The sequence below is a fragment of the Apus apus genome, chromosome 6 (assembly GCF_020740795.1).
Source record: "Apus apus isolate bApuApu2 chromosome 6, bApuApu2.pri.cur, whole genome shotgun sequence".
NCBI lineage: Eukaryota > Metazoa > Chordata > Aves > Apodiformes > Apodidae > Apus > Apus apus.
Genome location: NC_067287.1, coordinates 8765960 through 8785942, shown reverse-complemented (window position 1 = coordinate 8785942; position 19983 = coordinate 8765960). Strand labels below are relative to the sequence as shown.

The window sequence follows — 19983 nt, the reverse complement described above, 5'->3', positions numbered from 1 at the left end:
CACTAATGACACAAAATACATTCTAGCAGAAAACATTTTTAAAAAAATCACTTTCCTTAGGGAAATATTCCCCAGGTATCTTCCTACCAATTAAATTCCCTCTGCTAGTTTTATCAATCAGAAGCTTTTCTTTTTTGTCTTTTGGTCATGAAATCTAAAAACAGGCTGTTAGCACTTTATGGGATATTTTTCTTAAAAAGAACTGTGTGTACCGTTCATGGCCTCATGGGGTATAGTCATTATTAAATCAATGTTGTTGTTGTTAAGACCTATGTAAAGGTAGGGTACCAGATTTCTAAACTAATTATAAAGCAAAACGTCCAGTCCCATGTTTAATGGAAATTTGGACTGCATACTCAGGTGGTTTGTTTTTGAAGTCTAGCCAAATACCTGATCAACTTTATCTAGCAGAACTTTAATTTTCAGGCATTGGAAAGCAGGCATTTACTTTACTTACCACTGCCAAATAGGTTTGTGGGAAGCATGTTCTTTTACCCCATGCTGACTAAATCAGCAACTATTGTCATCCACCTCCCTCCTTGAAGCCAGACTCCATCTTCATTTTCATGTATGAAATGCAACGGACAGAACTTGAACTAAATCCTTTTTTTTTTTTTTCTTTTCAAATCTCCAGGCACCTTGGAAGTTGTCACTCTACTTAACCACATCTCACAAGCTCCCCATTCTCTGAAGTGCTCTTGAAATTGTTCAAAGGGAAAAGGGGAGAGATCTTAATTATACTGAAAGATGTTTTGAAAAAGATCCACCAGTATTCATTACTGTGAGGTTCTTCCCTCCCCAGAGGACACCAACATGAGAGCAGGAGTTATTCAAAGTCAATACAAAATGCTAGGACCACTGCACCTTGCCTGTGTGTGCAAGGCTGTGCAAAAGAAACTGGTACTCAGGGTATTTTTTGGGCCAGTGTTCCTCTTGTTTCTGTTTCTTCATTAACATCTAAGAAACCTGGAAGGAGGGATACTAGGTCACACTTTGTATCCTCTGCATTTTACTAAAGGAGTTGATACTCAACACACCCAAGTTTCCATGGAGAATCTTTGGCTTCAGGATAGATACAAGCTCTCCTGTCTTAAAAGGCACAATTTCTCAATTAAATGAACCTGACTCCATACTGAAGTGCCAGAGCTGAGAGAACAGAGACAATCATCTTCATTTTCAGACACGGGCAGATCTACATAAGCCAAAAACTGAGGAACAACAACTCCCAGTTGACGTTGATCAAACCAAGTCATAAATATTTCTATGCTCACTGCAAAAAGATTAAAAAAAGAAGGAATTTACATACAATCAGCCTGTGTACTCAACAATCTGGAAAAAATATTCTAATTGACATGCAGCTATTCTCAATCTTATAATTGAAATTTCAGTTTAACTTAGAGTTTTCTTGGATTTTGCAAATTCTTACAGCAGAAAAAGGTGAGAGGAAATCAAGCAGGTAGATACAAGCTCTAGCAAGCAGTAAATGGATATGCTGATTTCCTAGCTTTCCATAAATTAATAGCTTTAGTATAGTAAGTGTCATTTTTTAAGGACAGCTGAATCAAAGTAATTTTTCAGTCCTAAAATGTCATCGCAGTGCTCAGCGACGGATAAGCTATGACAAAAATCTACACTTTTCATGCCATTTTTGCAAGGTGTACCAATTCTTGATCAATACTCTAGGTCACACAGACTAATTAATGAGTGATTACCTTTAGTTATGTATGTAGATTTTAACAGATGACAATATTCCATTGTGCTTGAAGTGGAAGAAATAATTGAGTTGTTCAGAAAGAGAAGAGATAGCTCCTCAGCATCTCCCTTTGCAGGAAATTCTTCAGTCTAACTAGAATCAGAGTCTGCATCTGCAAATATTTTTGCAGTATCTGAATTTAAATCCTAAAAATGTCAGTAAAACAAATTAATCTGGGTCTGATGCTTAACCTTGTATAGATGTTTATAGAAAAATACCTGTATTTGTAGGACAGTGAGAGAACCATTAAAACCAGGAAAAAGCATAGCACATTTCCACACAGAAAACCCACACTTCAGATAACACACTTTTAAAACATACCAGTCCTGGCAAAAGCATTCTTACAGAAGCCATGTCCTCATGACCTTGTGGTAAGCTGATCAAAATTGTAGGTGAGATGTTGGGGTAGAAAGAGTAGGGAGTGGGGGCCTGAAACAAAGAGCTACAGGAAAAGGAGGAGACAGGGTGTGGGTTCCAAAGATCTGAGATACTTCCTGAGCAAATGCATAATCCTGTTGCTGAGACATGAACCTTGTTTTCTTTTGCAGGTAACTGAAGGATAGACGTGTGAAATGGAGCAAACATGAGTGCATGGTGGCTGTGGTGCAGAGAAACAGACAGCCCAGTCCAGGCGGTGTGCGCAACAGGCTGTGGAGTTCTTCCTGTATGTTTGGCTAGAATTGGGAAAAATGCCTTATTTCTTTGAAGTAAACAGGATTAGGACCTATTTTACTGTGTTTGGTTAGGAAAAGCAGTGGTATTGTCAGGTGAGCTTTTATTAAGCAGTGGGTGTAATTTATAAAATCACAACCTAGAAGTCCCAGCCAACAGAAGACTTTAAAATGTTGCTCCTCTTTGGAAAACAGGGATTGCAAAATATTTTTTTTTTAAAAATTCTTCTTACTATTGTTTTGGTTTGTATGGTCTTGTAGTGCACATAGAGGCCTCCATACACATATACCGTACCTATACTCTACATATGTAGTCCATATGTACTATAAATATCACAAAGTAAAGCTAAACTTTGTGGTGACACTGGGACCCAGACAAGATATAATTGCACAGTAAATTTGTATTAAACTAATTGAAAAATAGTTAAACATTGCTATTAAAACAAGATAAATACTAAACATTAAAAGACAGAGATTTTCCCATGTTCCATAAAACCACACCTTTCAGACAAATTAATTCTTTACATCATAAAAAAAAGCTAACCATGAAAGAAAATATTCCAGAAGAAAGTAATGAGTAAAAAGCTTCGGGTGATTTTTTGATTACACTAAAAATAAAAGCCAATTTTTCATAAAATATGCAGAACTTTGCATCTTAAATAGCATAAGTTACCTTCAAAAAACTACTTTCTTCTTAATCTTGCAAGAAATGAAATCTTAATTGGGTAGGAAAGTAATTGGAATATATCCAGAAAGAAACAAATACAGCTATTCTCATGTAAGTGGCACAGCATCTATCAAGAGTTTTCACATACCTTCAGGAAGATATTTCAAATTAAGTCAACATTGTACTTGATTTCAGTGATGAGAGTTAATACTCTGCAAACCCAAACTGGCTGCCTTGTTTATTTCATAGTTTCAATTTCTCTTGCTGTAATTCACCTTGGCAAATAAATGGATGTATTAGCCACTCGCCCTCTGAATAGATAATAAAATTTAACTTGTCAGGAGCTTCCTTTGCCTTGAATGAAAACCACTTCATTTCTTTGTGATGCTGCTGAATCTCAATCCTGTTGCGTGAGACTTAATGAGCTGCTCTGGAATAAAAACTAATGGAGTGTTCCAGCTACATGGCCACCATGATGAACATTAAAATTACATCTGAGACCTGATGGAAGAAAAGAAAGATGCACTATACAAAATATTATTTCATTTGAGGAGTAAAGTATTACTCAGTGGCATTACACATTGTTAATAAATTTTATCTGAAACTATAATTTAATATTTATGTATCTAATTTACATGTGACAAAGTAGTATATTCTAAAATTAGAGTATAACCAGCAAACTATTAACTACTAAAAACCATACCAAAACACAACCCAAACAGATTTTAGGGAAACAATAGATACATTTTTGACTGGGGAAAGATTTCAATTGCAGATATTGATTTAAATACAGCTGTTAATTATGTCTTGAAAAAAATTCTTCAAGCTCAGAAAGATTTTCTGCTTAGGGAGTCCTGGGTATATACACAAAGATCAAGAGCACACTACCAAGAAGTCCCTTATTGGTTAGTAAGTACTGTAATAATAGCAAATGCTGAAATTGGGGGAAAAAATATTTTTCAATATCAATGGTATATGATGCACTAGACAATATATCCCCTTGGAGCAGAAACTAGAGAAAATATCGTGCCCTTTATTATCTCCGTGGTTTCTTATGTGTAATAGACAGCAAAAGAATTGCACTTCTTGTACCATTACAGTCAAGTGTTAGGTTGCAGCTTACCTTTTAAAACATTAGTGGCCATAATACTTATGATAGGTTGTGCATTATGAGAAGATGAATAAAGATGTGCATTTAAATTAAAAAACGAGCAACCACTTACAGAACCAACAGTGAGGTTTAACATAACAAACATGCACTAACTCTACACTTATGCAAAACTAAGTTCTTCCAGGAAACTGTAACCAACTGGTGACCTTCCAGAAAGGTAAAGGTTTTGTCCCTTGGTAATATGTTTGGAGCTTGTAGTCGAATTCCAGTTTATTAGCTCATTGTCTGTAAATGTGCTGTTCCACTGTGATATCCTTTAGCTGCCCTTGAGCTTCTGCAGAATCTGCAATCTTACAGTCACTTTTATTTAGGGTTTTTATTGAGCCGCAAAGCAAGTCCCCTTCAGCACTACACAAATAGGCCTCCTTACTCATCCTCTTCAGGTTCCTGTGGTAAAATTGGTGCCTCCTCCTTTAAACACGCACTAAAAAACCCAAGGATTGTGCTGTAAAGGTGATATTTGCTTTTCTCAGAAGCAATGTTATGACCTTCATCCGGGTAGATCTAGCAGAGGAGACAGGAAAAAAGTAAATAGTTTTATAAAGGCTTTTCAAATATTTAGAGCTCTAATTTTCTTTCTCTGTTCTTCGAAGTGTTTTTGGATGACAACAGGATGGTAACATTAGTTTTACGGCATCAAGAAAAGCTAATAAAACTCAAAGTAAAACTCATGCTCTTGGAATTTGAACTTGCATAAAACAACCACTGCAGTGGGATCTGCAAAAGTGAAACAATTTATATTCCTAGTCATTGTGCTTACAACAGTTTCCTTAGCTGGCATTTTCAGTAGTGTCTAGGCTTCCAAATCCCATTAACATCCATGAGGATTAATTACTTTATGCTTTTAGGTACCTCTCAATATCACAGCTTCTAAGTGTTCAGCGAAAAGTATTTTTATTCATATTTTTAAGTATCTTCCTGTTTTATCTAAAGCCCATCATCTCTCTCTCCTTGGGTGCATGTGGGCATTTTTATCTCTGAACTCAAATTACACTGGAAATTTCTCCCAAGTGAGGCTGAACAAAAATTTGCAGGCTGGATGAGGAAGTCCAGGCCACAGGGCTTAGGACAAAAGACTTGTGGCCTGAAGCAAAAAGCTTCAGCTGTTTCCTCAAACTCAGGTTATCACGAGGTGGCATAAGAACGGTTCAGTGGGGCTCTTTTGAGACCTCTGTCATCCCTCCTCCTTGCTCTCTCCACAGGCCTTCACATCACCTCAGCTGAAATCACAGGGACAGATGGAACAGATCCCACCTCACTCAGATTTCGCACATCAAGTCCTCTGGCATTCGTAAGCGATGCTAACCCTCTTGTTACCACCTCCTCCATTCCATGGGCTCATGAGCTTCAGTGGAAACTACAGGTTTACCTAAGGTTCACTAAGTTTGAAGTTTGCAATGTGTAACATCAAGGAGAGTGACCCAAAACCATGTTGGGGTTTCAAGATATTCAAAAGAAGGTTTAATGCAACTGGATCCTTCAGCCAGAAACATCCAGGTACTCCATGTGGGTCCCATGTAAGTCTGTATGGCAGCACCATGCCCTGTCCTGCTGTCCTCAGCCTGCCTCCCACGATCTCCACAGGGCTATGGAGACAGGGAACAGCACTCTTGTCTTTTAATAAATTTAAATGTTGAAAATAAGGGGAAATCAGTTCCATGTGACCCAAAACTCTTAGGTTAAAAGGGACTGAAGCAGGAATATCTCCCTATTACCAAGAGAGCATATAGACTCTAAAGCATCTGTGTAGCATAAACAGGTGGAACAAAAGACGAGACAGAGGAGAAACTGCCCAGAAGAACATGATGACATATTTCTTGATGTCCATATTAACAATAAGGAAAATGGGATTAAATGCTCTTCTAGCTGCAAACAGGTAAGACCAGTGGCACCGTGGGAGGGAGGGTCCTTCTAAGGGAAGAAAAAGCAACATGAGGTTAAATGTTGAACTGTGCCTATAGGAAATGACTCGGCTGCACATACCTGCATAGTGTAATTAACTCCAGCTTTTATTAGATGTTTAATTAGTTCTGCTGTATGCTGGAAGTGGACTTTAGCTGCAAGACAACATTTGGATATAATTAGAAAAAGCTAAGGTTAATTTGAAATGTTTATGTGTTAAACAGAAACACAGAATCACAGAATTGTCATGGTTGAAAAAGACCTCAAAGATCACCGGGTCCAACCATCAACACCCTGGCCCTAAAATAAGAAATTATAAAAAAACACCAAACAACTACAACTCAGCTTTGACTGAAAACATTACCAATCTGTCATTACCAGATCTGAAGCTGACTGTCTTTCTGGTCAGAAGAGCACAGCCTCACCAGTAACAGCCACACAGGGTGGAACAGCGGAGGTTTCGGAGGAGCTGGAAGCCCCAAGGAAAGTCATGCTTTTAGACACTCCGTGAGGACTCCTCTCTCTACCCTTCATTTACACATGCTGTGATAGTCTAGAGGTGTGTAAAACCATTCTGTTTGAACCTCATGACAGTTTATAATTGTGTTCAAGGAAAGCACAATGGATTTTCTACTGCTTGCACAGGGTTATTCCAGCTTACACTTTAGGCAATGGATTTCCTGCAATATCAGTCACATCTGCGTGGTAAAACCAGGCAGCTTTATTACCGTGTCCTAACCCTGCAGAGCTGAGGCTGCAGGTGAGCTGGGTGGTGTCAGTAGATGGGACACTAAGCAAGGGCAGCAGGCAATCACAGTCCTAGTCTTGAGCACACTGCATTGCTCAGACATTTCTCAGAGTCCCAATTCCCATTAGCGCCAAGTTCACAGGGGCAGAAATCGCTGCTGCCTTTTACAATCAGCAAAGCCCGAGACCCTCATGCCTGCCCAGTCGCCCAGTGTATCTCCTCTGTCACTCTCCCTGCTGCTCTGGAGAGAAACATGGGCCAGTGCTTGTACCCTTCTGATTGCACTTGGGATCCATAACAGAGGTTGGAGAAGTTAGGCCAGCGTGACAGGCTGGCAGGTGCCACCCACACTGTGCCAACTGTGGTGTGGCCACTCTGACTGCAGCCCTGTCAGTGTGTGGCACTTATCCCTCCAGACTGAGGACTAACAAACCTGGCATTATCCCACATTCACCAGGAAAGTGCTAGGGAAAGAAGGATGCATGTGAACCTGCACAGAGGAGCTTGTTGCAGCACAGTAACTTGCGCCTGCATCAGAGCCTGTTCTTTACACCTAAATCAGTTAAGAAAGTGCAGAGAAGTATTCTTAATTTAAATTTTATTCTGTAAATACAAATTATCTCTTGATTGACATTTATTATTCCATTTAAAAGTGCTACAACTTACTGTGTTTTATTCATTCTCTGTCTTGAACTACTGTTATGGTATTCATGCTATTAAAAGGTTCCCTTTGGCTTCAGCTTCAGATGCTTTGGCACTACCTTGTAATTAATTAGCTGAAAAGTTTAACTTCCTACTTGGTGCTGTACTTCACCAACTGTACTGATAATGCATTCTTCAGTTGCAGAATCTCTGTGAATTTAAAATTCCATTAAAAATGTATGTTGTTCTATTAATAATTCATATAATACCTTTCACTAGCAAGGCAATGGTCCACAAGACTAAACCAATTAGATCATACAGCAGCTAAAAGGTACAAATTATCAGCAAAGTGTCATTAGTGACAAAGTTGGAAGTGACAATTGAAAGGAAATAAAAAAATCCTTTTGGAGGTATAATGAAACTAAAAATGTACTTGCTAGGTGTGTGCCCAGTCTGTCTGTGAATGCCTCTTTCTTAAAAAATTGGACTTCAAATGCAGCTGCATTTGTACATACTTACTGTCAGCTGTCCCATGAACTATTAGCAAATTTGTTTCTTTTAATCCATGAAGATTGTGTAATACACTGGATGCCTGGCAAACAAACACACACACAGGTGTAACTGAATTGCATTTTAGGAATAAAACTGTAAATTTAAGTTACTTGCTCATGCTAACTTACCTGATAGGTATTTTCTTCTCTTGATGGAATACCAAGGTATCTTTCTGAAAAAGCTGATGCTGTGAGAACAGAAACAAAAAAATTGTGAATTCATCAAAATTACTTCTATTTTAAAACTCATCCATTCTGACCTAGAGTCAGGAGAAGCTATTTAAGCCATTAAGTCAACAAAGAGATGTTAATTTAAAACCAGAATGTACCATTTCACATTTTTAAATTTTATTTATGTAAAATAATTTAAAATGGTTGGAAAAAAATCCCACAAAACCTCCAGACCTGGATTAATGTAACCTGGTCTGTGTATCAGTCTGCAGCCCACAGCCTGTGCTCCGTGCTTCACATACTGAACCAAATATCCTGTGATCAAATGACAAGATGGTTGATGGCATAAGAACTCACCACTAACCTTAAAAAATTCATTCCTAGTAGAAGTCTTAATTCAGGCTGATATACCTAATGGATTCTTAGGAAGTGTGGTACCTGACTGAAATTCAGTGGGAAGTGGGAAATGGGATAAACACAACTCCTTTGCAAAAATCAGTGGTGGTAGTAAACAGTGCATCTATTGCATGTTTTGGTAAACTATCCCAGTGTTAGAAGCCCCTTCATTTAAAGGAGAGAACGAGACAGTGAGGTGAAACCTAGCTGATAAAGGTACATTATCTGCCCTAAGCTAAAATTAATAGTGCTTCCATGCATTAAAGATGTTTCTAATAGATTATGGTGCAGGTGCAGGGCAGGAAATACTCACCATACAACTTCATGTCTGTAATTGGTGCCACCACAGCTCCACACTTGAAGAGCCGTTCATTGGATTTCAGGATCATTGATGAAATGTAGCCACCATATCCCTAGGAATGGAATTTATACGGAGATTTTTGTTTATTTTTTTTTTAGTAACAATAAAGTTAAAGGCCATTGTGCTAATCTGATGGTATTATTTTACACTATGTATTTATATCTGCAAGAATTGCTTTTAAAGGAAATTCAGAGCATCAATAAAGCTCTCGTATGGCTTGGTTGTGATCTTTAAATACTGCAGTTAATAATAAAAAGTATATTTCAGTTTAAGCTCCAAAATTCCATCATGGCAGCCTAGCCTATAACTGGCAATAGCTGAAAATAGTAAATAGTTGAAAAGTACAAAAAAAAATCCAGTGAACCAAAACTAAAATCAAAAGTAAGGCTTTTGGGAACGCAGCCTAGACAGGAAGAGTTGTGCTTGGCTTGTAATACATTTATTGTAGGTATTTGCTAATTACCAGTGTACAATAAGCATTTTGCTGACAGGACAAACAATCTGGGCATGGGGGAAACCTGTAAACTGCAGTATGTCCTTCCCCTGACACTTAAACCTTCACAGATTGAATTATATTACTATTAAGGAGATGTCTGCTACCACATTGTCAAATATCCACACTGCTGGATATGAGGCCAATCTCTGGAGACAGTTTCTGCCCACAGGATCACCCATCCAGTGGCTGTGTTACAAAGCAGGGAGCAGAGATGGCATGAAGTGCCTGGGAGAGATGTCACAGAGAAGGGGGAGCTCTCTCCTGGCCTCACCACATTTAGCTGTCCTTATGGCCCATCTCTTCATCATCTCCTCTGCAACGTCTATAATAGACCTCCCTGGGAAGAGATGTGACACAAAGAGAGCCATGAGAGCTTCGCTTTGCATGAAAACATGAAAGCTTTAACTTGAGAGCACAGATTTCTTTGGAATGACAATGGCAATCCATATCTGTACACCTATAATCGTTCCAGATCCACAGAGGATGAAATTCTGAATTGTGGAGTCTGGGATTACTGATTTTTTCAAATATTATGCACTCTTCAAATCTTTTTAATTGCCATCTTTGTTTTCCCTTCATCAGTGCTGGAAAACTGATTTTTGCAGGTATTTTTTTGTGCTGCGTTTGGCACTATACACTTTAGGAAGAAGAAACTAACCCATAACAATTCAAAAAGTAGAATATTGTGTGTCAAATGCTCAGAGCTTTCTCGTGGACTTTTTTGAATCCTCACTACTCCTGTTCTTCATGTCTAAATATTTAATGAACAGATGATTTGTCTGGAAGAACTGGAATATTTGAAAATCCTTTAACCTTTGTTAAGAAAAACAAGGAAAGAGGAGTGTTCTTTAGAATCAACCCACAGTAAATACAAACAGGCATATACTAAAGGAAATACAGAATAAGAGCTGGATATTCAAGGGAGCGTGAGGAACTGAGTTATCCCTTTCACATGGAAATTCCAGCCCAGGAGGCCAAGAGCTGCTCAGAATTGTCCATGTGCAGGAGTAGATTTCACCTAAGAAAGAATTTCTGAGTGGGCACTGGGAACTTGTTTAATTCAAAGAGTTTAAGAGAACAGCAACTTTCCTCTGCCTTTGGGTTCTCTACTCTTGCTGCTGTTTAATATTCTGTTTGTAACTTTCCCAGAAGCTCAACAGCACAATTTGAATCCTAGGATACCTACTGCCAGGTTGTTTATTATTTAAGCCATGTATTCATTAAGAGCTTGGTTTCGTTCTCCTGGGAATTTCTTCTCTTTGTGCTTGTGCCCTTGCTTCCAGCCAGGCTTTCCAGGACAAAAACATTACACGGTGAGATCACATTTTTAAAGGCACTTCACAATCACAATGCAGATAATAGTTCATATGCCCTGATGCAAGGATATTTGGAGCCTCACTCATCAGCTGGATTTCTGTGGTTATAACCTAATTGCTCTATTTTCACTAAGCTGTCTGGCTGTGAAGTTGCAACTTCTTTTCAAGCTTTCTTTCTACTTCTGTGAAAAAAAAATGCAAACTGTATGAAAAAACAATTTGTTGTCTAACAGTTCAGAAAGGCCCTTGGATCATGCATCACTTGTGCTTGTACCCCTCACAACGATAAGCAGGAAGGCACTGGCAGGTTGCCTAGCAGTCAGAAGTGTGTCTTTTTCATTGTGCCCTTCTGAACAGCCTTGCTACTCTTGTGCCTAAGATTACACTACTGATGGTGACAGGAATTTTATTCTGTGTTGTTCTAAAACCTCTTAGAGAGCTCCCACCTAGTGTGCTATGTCCAGCTTTATGAGAGCAGCATAAAGAAATTTCAAAGTAATCTTATTTTCAAAGTGTATATTGCATTTCCATCAGTAAGCCAACTTTAATGCATAGGAAACAACAACAAAGAAAGATTTTCCTAATCACAGTGTTGTACATAATAAAAAGGAAATTAGTTTTAAAGATTTTTAATTGATTCTAAAATAGGAAGAGTGGAAGAAAATACAATTAACCCTCGGCAGTTGTTAAATAAATCTTTTTTCCTAACTCTAAACCTGACTTTTAAATTTTATGAATTTCTGTTTGACAGTAGAAAGCAACTCTGTGATGTTAACATGGAAAGCATAAATTGCTTGAATTTAAAGCAGCACAGAAGCTCATCACATTTCCCACTTTTTGCTCTTTGTTTTCTCACATTTCCTGTTTTCATTCCTCAGTCTTTCTTTCAGAAAATAAATGCAGGGACACCATCATCCATAATATTGTGTTAATGAAAAAAAAATATGTTTGGGTTAGCCTTTCACAGCTATGTAAAGCCTTCTATGTATGCTCTCTGGCAACTGTCTCAACACCTCACTGTTTGGAAACGAGGTGTTGCTGAATAACGAACAGAAAACGAGTTGAATTTTCAAATAGCAATGAAAAGAAATTCTGAGGTCAGAAACAACTGAGCAATTTGGGGTGCTTAGTAATTTCCTTTCAGAAAGCATGTTTTCAATCATTTTTTGGGAAAGGAATATGGAGAAATGTAGATGTTCATATGCACGTGTTCTTTCATATACACCAGTAACAGGCACTAAAACCAGCACAGAAATGTGTGCCACAATCATCTGGGGGACGGAATCAGCTCTACTTACACATCCTTGGCTGAAAAATCTCTGGCTGCTGCCCTACAAACCAAATACTGTTTTAGTGCTACTGATATTCTTGCAATGATAGCTTCTTTAGCTGAAAGAGTGTGGCAGGAGCTCAAAGGAATCTTTGAGGAAGGTCACATTCACGTGGAATGTTAATAATAGCCAGTGATTCAGTTTCACTACACTACACAAACATTAACTAGTCTTCAAATGCTGCCGTGCAGGAGGAACCTCAGTGCCAAGGCCTTTGCCTCGTTCTGTCTCAGGCTAGAGGCAACGACATGGCACATGGTGAGGCCAGATGACAGAACAGCAACAGCAAGACTTCTAGCAGGTGGTGCAGAAAGGAAGTTGTTGACACTACCACTGCACTGTAACTCAGATAACTTCAAGAGTCAGCAAGACATTCAGGTATAAAAGTTGTATAAGAAGCCACTGTCAATTTAACTGCAGTCCAAATGTAGAAGTGTAAGAAATAACCTTTCATAAAATCTAAGCACATTTTAAAAAATTCTAAGGAAAGTAGATGGTTTTTAACAAATACTTTCTCCTGGTGATTCTGAAACGCAAATACTGCGCTAGCATAAAACTGATCTTATTGATCTCAAACACCCATTCTGGGGAAAAAAATACACAGAATGCACAGCACATTATGGAAGGTTTTCCCCCTGTTTTTAGGAACTGAAATTGTCTTAGGAGAATAGTTGTTTTTGATCTGATAGTATTGCCTTAAAGAATTATGATGATACATCCTGCTATTTTTGCACATTACCTTTCCAAATATACTCAGCCTCTTAGGATCAATGAAGGGCTGTTTCAAGAGTGATCTGCAAGGAAAAAAGGTTGTTGGTAAAGTTAAATGGTGAATTTTACTTTTGAATCTAGTATGTAAAGAAAAGTACTTGGACAGTAAAGGAGTCATCATACATGCATATCAGGTAGAACAAATGACACCAATACAATTATAGCACTGGAAAATGTAATTTGCTTTCTAATTCCTTCTCTGTATGGCAAAGAGTCAGCGTTGAGTTCATCTCTCCTAACTTTAGATATCTGAATTTGAGCATGTTGTGTAAATTGCCCATTTACATCTACTCTTCAGTTAGAGAAGAGAGACACAAACAGCTGCTCTTCACCATCCATGTTGGAAACCTCTCTCAGTCTGGGGAGAATCACCATCCAGGAATGCCAGGATCTTCCACCAACTAGAGCTTAAATGACTGTATTTTACCAGGTGCCTTGTTTTTTGACAGCTAAAGCAAAGTAAGATCAATGCAACTACTTGAATCTAGATAATTACCCAAATAATTAGTTCTCTCATCAAGGCCATAAATCAGCGATGGTGAATTTTATACAGAAAAGAAAAAAACAAAACCCAAGGGCAAAATCCAACTGCTTTTGAGAAGACCAAACCAGCTGCAGTACCTCCTCTCAGCCAAGGGCACCCTCCCTTTTTCCCATGCAGTGCATCCAAAAAGAGGCCAGATGTAATGTAGCCTAAAAAACACCTCAGTATCTGAGCAGAGAGCTCAGAGAGCACCTCTGCGTGTGACCTGCTTCTGATACGGCCTGGGTGTCAACATGAACGCTAGGAGCCCTATTGCCCAGGTATGTCAGGTCAGAGACAGTTGTCTACTCATTCAATGGCTGAAGCAAAATCCCCTTTCAAAAGAAGAAAGAAACAAAAAATAATCTCTGACTTAAAAACTGTCTTTTCTTGAGAATCTCTAGAAAAAGTCCATCCAGACCTTGATGCTAGGCATTTTGACACCCTGAGCAGGGAGGCTTGTCAAAGCTGTGTGTGATTACTACACAGATGGAAATGACTCTTTCTGTAGTTGGTGGATTTACATCAGCCTAAGAAGGTTAATGGAAATGAGAAATAACAGGCCTTTGCCTAATTTTTGCTCTTATTTACACCATTATAATGCTGTTTGGTTTGTCTGATTACTCCACAACTCTCTGGTGGAAATGAGAGCAGAATCTTATCGTATAGGCCTAAAATACTGTAACACAAGTGTCCACATGTGCAGAAATTTTCCTAAGGGATAGAGACAAATACAAATTCACTCAGATGATGTATTCAGATTGCGTGTGGAAGGACAGCTTTATCAAAGAGAAGCACCAACACAGAAAAGCAAACACTTCCCTCACCTTTAATTTGCGGTTTGTAATGAAAAGATTATTGTTTCAAAATGTGCAACAAATTTGCATATTCAAATTCAAAATTTGCATTAAAGACAAACATTAATGGTATTCTCTGTGCAAAGAAAACATTCTGGGCAGTTTCATTTAAAAATGCTTGTTCATCAAGGTATTGAAGCAGGGTAAAAGAGAAGAAAAGGTTGCACATACGTACTCTACGGCTGCTATTTGGTCCTTCACTTCCACTGATCCTAAGCACCGGTGGACCTCCTGTAGGATCTTAAGGCCTTGAAATCCACTCCCTCTGCCATCAAATCGAGCTACGATGACATTATCAGAGTTGACAAGCACTGAGTCCCAGTCAACGTGAAACTTATCTGTAACCAACTGGCTGCCTGGAGCTTCGTCACTGCAAATACCAACACACCAGACACAAACGAAGACTATTGACAATGTGATGCACTTTGCTGATCTCTGACATTTATATAACCTAGATGGCAGAGCTCAGTGGGTTATGCAATCTTGCTGAATTACTGTCACTTCCATCAATACCATCACATTAGCTAGTGCTGGCATTCCTGCAGTAGTAGGAAGCAAAGTAATTTCTTTCATTTTATAATCATGATGTTGCAGTGTGGCCAATACTTGAATATTCTTCATAGAAAGGAACAGAAAGCTACAGCATGTAATAGTGCTTATAGTTTAATAAGGTAAACAAACAAACAAAAGAACATAATCACTAATGTCTAGCTCAGTTCTAAGAGGGCTCATGTAGAATCTGTTAAGTCACATAACAGAGAAAAAGGAAAATTATTTGAGTACCCTGATTACGATTTTGAAAGATATATAATACTATTAAGAAGGATGTAATCTTAGAAAACAAAAATAATTGTGTTATTGTATCCTTGAATGGATTTTTTGAAATAGAGTACAAAAACCCCTAAAGTACACATGGGAGAAAATTATATTTTCTCCTTCCAAATTCATAGCAAGAGATGGATGCAGGCAGCAGTGATAAGTTTATTTTATGACTAAAAAAAACAAAAAAAAAATGGTGGTTTACAGCAGAAAAGGTGGAATAAAATGGGAGAATGCAGTTTCTAGAGGAACAATAAGCATTTTCTATTGAAGCCAAATATACTATTTTCCTTCCAAAGAAAACAAAATGTCAGTTTTAAAAGGGAAGCTTGTTCATTATTTTTGCCCTCAGATAAACACAGAATAAGAGAGCAGGACACCAAGAAGTTGTACAAAACGCAAAATACTTCTATGTAGGCCACATCTGTCAGGTGAATGCAAACTTCAATGTAAAAGTTTTTGTGTTGGCTGTATGGAAATTAAATTGGACAGCATCTGCAGGATCATCCTGTCTAAGGTGAATGAGATGAAGACAGAAATTATTTTGCCAAAAAGACTTACCTAATCCTGGGGGGGAAGAGAGATAAAAATCTCCTAAAATAACTACTGCTTTACATGTACAATAATGTGCTAATTCAGTACCTGTTTTTTGCCACCTTCCAGGTAATGGCTCTATTAGCAAGTACTTGATGAATACATATGTTCTCAAACAGACCTACTAAGGTAGGTTGCAATGTGGATTACTTGGTTGCAGACTCAGTCAGAATATGTTGTGCTTGATACACCATTATCTTGTGCATCGAGTTTATACTTGGCTTTATAAATATAAAGGATGGGCATTGTTTTGTTTGCTTACCCAATGTAGTTGTGATTACACTAATTGTTAACAATGTGGGGTAATGAATTTGGAAATACTGACTGTTGAGTGAACTCTGAAGAACACACATATTTCAGAAGTGTATTATCATTATTAAATACAGTAAGAGCAGGAGCAGAATAATTCCTTCTATTCTATTCCTTCAGAGCAATCTTTCCAGAAGCACTGTTCAGTAACACAGATGTTTTCATAGAGCTTTTACCACTATTTCCAATAGTAGCAGCCTCTGACTAGTTATATTTATTTTTTTTAATGTTCTTCCAATTTTCCACAGTAAGATATTATGTCAACAATGTGCTTGTCTGGCTAGCTATGTTTCCAACAGTTTAATGCACTCCACACAAATGAAAATAACATGAGTCAGCCTGCTTCCCTCCCACTTAATATAAGACCAAAACAAATACAATGTTTGCATTTGTTTTATACATGTTAGATATCTAGGTTATATATGCATGTGTATATATATGTATGCATTATATATCTAGACACTGGGAACAGGGGAAGAACCTTTACATTTGTGACCTTTCTCTAGATCAGAAAGTGCTTAAAACCAAATAGGGTTTTTAAGAAAAGATGATACCCTCAGATTATTTATTCTACTAAGACTGGAACAACAGACAGAACCTCAGCAAGATTCTTCATGGGCGAGAACTGACAGGGCTGTTTTCTCAAGCTCCTTCTCTGGAGGGCAGGACTGGGCTACTTTTAGGTTCAGACTTTACAGACTATACATCTTCCACTCGTGCATGATGGGCTGTCTGACGTATTGCTTTGGGAAGCAATTTTCCAGTGTCTAATTTATTTCAAGAATGTCCAAACAAGTAGTCTGTGACAGGCATTTAAAGCCATTTCCATTGAGGTACATGTCAAAATTCCCATTAGCATCAAAAGGTCTCTTTACTCTTCAGCTGCTACTATAAAATGATACTGATTATCTGAGGTGTGCTTCTGTCCTCCACAGAGAGACAGCATATATTCTATGTACCATTTAGGCCCCACTTTTAACCTTTTAAATAGGGCTTCTGCAAGGTATTAATCCTTTATACAAGTTTGAACATCACCCTGAGGGCTCTATAACAAAGCAAGTTTATTACTACTGTGCAGTAAGAGATGCACAGCTTGGTCTGTGAAGTTTGCCTTGGGATTACAGCTACCTCAAAGGTCAGTTTTTGTTTTATGCTCATCACTACTTACAGCCTAATTAAATTAACTACTGTTCACTGGTACCCTCTCCATAGAATTATTTCTTGACCCCACTAGTAAGCCTAGAAGAAAGTCTCTGCCATTTATGCTTGGCTGTAACATTAATGCAAAAGTCTTCTTCCCACCTGACTGTGGATGCCATAAGGGAACCATGGACTAGCCAAAGCACTACAGCAAAATCCTACAGGGGATAAAACAATGTTACCAGACAGGCTGTTGCTGCTGTACTCTGAGCAATACTCCTCTGCCACTCTGCTATCATGACCACAGAAAAAATTTGTTACAGGTTTTGCTCCACTAAGTGGCAAGATTTTAAATAGGAATTTCAGACCTTATAGGGCTGAGCAAGTAGGAGGGGAAACAAATTTAAAAGATACATATCAAATCACTGCTTAATTTCCAGTACAACTCTTTCTATTTCTGCAAAACAGTGGATTTGATACAGCATAAAGACAAGGTAACCTGAAAGGAAACATGTGAGAAACACTACAACTCAGAGGATAAAAATCTCTGCATAGATACAGCACTGATAAAAGTAATATTTTCCTTATTGTGAGACTGAGTGGGGAAGATGAACTTTTTACAAAATGGGTGTAATAGAAAAACCACTTCATATTCAGATTTCATAAGCATCTCTTTCACAAGCATCAGCTTTCAAGCATACCCATCATAACTGGTAAAAAAACTCAGGGAACGCGAATAGTCTTAAACATCACCGACAGAAAATTCCAAGTGTTTTCTCTCTGTTCATACACTCTGTTTAGATAGAGCAGATTGCAAATAAAAACAGATAGTGTGTTTACAACTCTTGCCTGCAGATACGGCCAAACAAATTAAAACACATCACCAGAAGTGATTCCATTACTAGGGTAGAATCATGTGATAGATAGGATTGAAGTGGGAAGCACAGCAGAAAAATAAAATTGTTAGTCTTAAAATATCTTTCTGAAACCCTTGAAGCTTATAAAATGCAATTTTGATAACAGGAGACACTGGAAGTGAAGTTTTGAATCTCCTCATCATTTTCTAAGGAAGATTAAATGAGCATTTTAATCCCATAGTAAGATATGTGCTGCTGTGGGGAAGTGCAAAAGGAGCTCAACTATTTTCCAAGCTTTTTGGGAAAAAGAATGAAGAGAAAGGGAGCAGGACCATCACTACCCATAGCATCAGGACTGCTACTGCAAATGAAACAGCTGGAGTAACCCTCCAGTTATCTCTCTTTTAGCCTCATCTAAATGAACTTTCCCTCTGGGCCTTGAAAAATATTACAAAGAATGTGGAAGAAAATCTACAAGAGTAGAAAAATAAGACTCACCATCAAATACTTTGATGTAACAGCAACACAATTGAGCAGTAAAATATTGCCACACTCAGAATCACAGAATCATCATGGTTGGAAACAGGTTTGATTGCCTGTGCAAGACCTAAAACTTTCATCATTTCAATAACAGCTGAAGTGATTCCCTTTTATTATAAAAATATAAGGAAACAAGTAAACAAGCAAACAAACCAACCAAAACCTCCTGGAGACAATTCACTGTTATTCTGGAGAACACCTGTTGTTCTTTTTGCCTTCAAAGATCAAACCAAACTCTCCACTGATTCAGTTTTACAATACCCACTTACATACTGGACAATTTTAAATGATGTTAAATAATAAATGCTGACATTTAAGATACATTATCTACAGATTTTGAAGGAATGAGGTTAATAATGTTCAAGAAAAAAATAAAGAATTATTATCATCTCTCATTTTATCATCCAGATTAAATGCCAGAGTCTTTACTTGATAATTTCCTGTGTGTTACCAAGGAGTGTATCTTCCAACTTTTTTAATGAGTAAGGTGAATCATAATGAGAAAATCAAGGATCTGAAATTTAAACTTTAATCTTAATTATATAGAAAAGAGACAATAATCACTCCTTCAGGCAGTCACTGTACAGCCTTCTAATCTATAGCTACACTGTATGTATTACATCAGAAGGAAACTGAGTGCAAAATGCATTAGTGGTTTAGGAGGATAAGTGGAAGAAAGCAGTGTTATAAGCTGTTTAGCATTTTATGGCCTATACATCACAATTCCGTAAAGTAAAATACTGCTAGCCAGCACAACTGGTTTCTGCTTATCTGTTCCACAGTTCAGCCATACACATGGACATACATTTTATCATAGCAAAAAATGATCTTCTCTTTGAGTGTTGCAGGATGCTTTGCAACTGCTAATGGATGAATCTCCACAAAACACTTATGATGAAGGTTAAAGGATATTCAGGGCCTGGTCCTTAAGCTGAGCTTGTTTCTCACATGGAGCTATACGGAGTTCACACCCAGCTTTCACATCAGGACCAGGGTATAGGCTCCCTTCCAGGATTCAGCTTTAACACTCAGACACGTGGGTGCCATGTGCTGCACATTCAAATTTATCTGTAGGCATCCTTGCATAGATATAGGAACCTTACTACAGCCATGCACCTTTGATATGGCTTCAGGCTTTCAGTGATTAAAAAAAATAAATTACCAAATAATACCAAACTTTCTCCCTTTACCCATTTCCACCTTCAGTTCTTGAGATTGTAACCCTATTGAGCCAGAGAGCACACTAACACCACACAGAAGCTGCTGCTGAAAACGTACAGTAAAATGATGAACCTCAGCCACCAAACCCCCAGTTTATCCTGAATCAGTGAAACTAGTCACCAGTGCAAAAATCCTGCAGACAGAGCCTAGAACACACAGGCAAGCCAGATCCTGGC

The 19983-nt window shown here is 38.0% G+C and overlaps 1 protein-coding gene across 4 annotated transcripts in view; it reads right to left on the bottom strand.

Moving 5' to 3' along the window:
- Window positions 1-3670: 3670 nt before the first annotated feature.
- DPP10 (dipeptidyl peptidase like 10) overlaps window positions 3671-19983 on the bottom strand; it is a 458987-nt gene continuing 442674 nt past the window's right edge. For all 4 annotated transcript variants that reach the window (XM_051623886.1, XM_051623884.1, XM_051623883.1 and 1 more), the window contains 7 exons: window positions 14503-14697; window positions 12916-12970; window positions 8986-9085; window positions 8235-8293; window positions 8074-8146; window positions 6246-6319; window positions 3671-4766 (listed from right to left, as the gene is read on the bottom strand). In XM_051623886.1, the coding sequence (XP_051479846.1) occupies window positions 4629-4766; window positions 6246-6319; window positions 8074-8146; window positions 8235-8293; window positions 8986-9085; window positions 12916-12970; window positions 14503-14697 (694 nt within the window). In that variant the 3' untranslated portion in view covers window positions 3671-4628. The remainder of the gene's footprint in view (window positions 4767-6245; window positions 6320-8073; window positions 8147-8234; window positions 8294-8985; window positions 9086-12915; window positions 12971-14502; window positions 14698-19983) is intronic.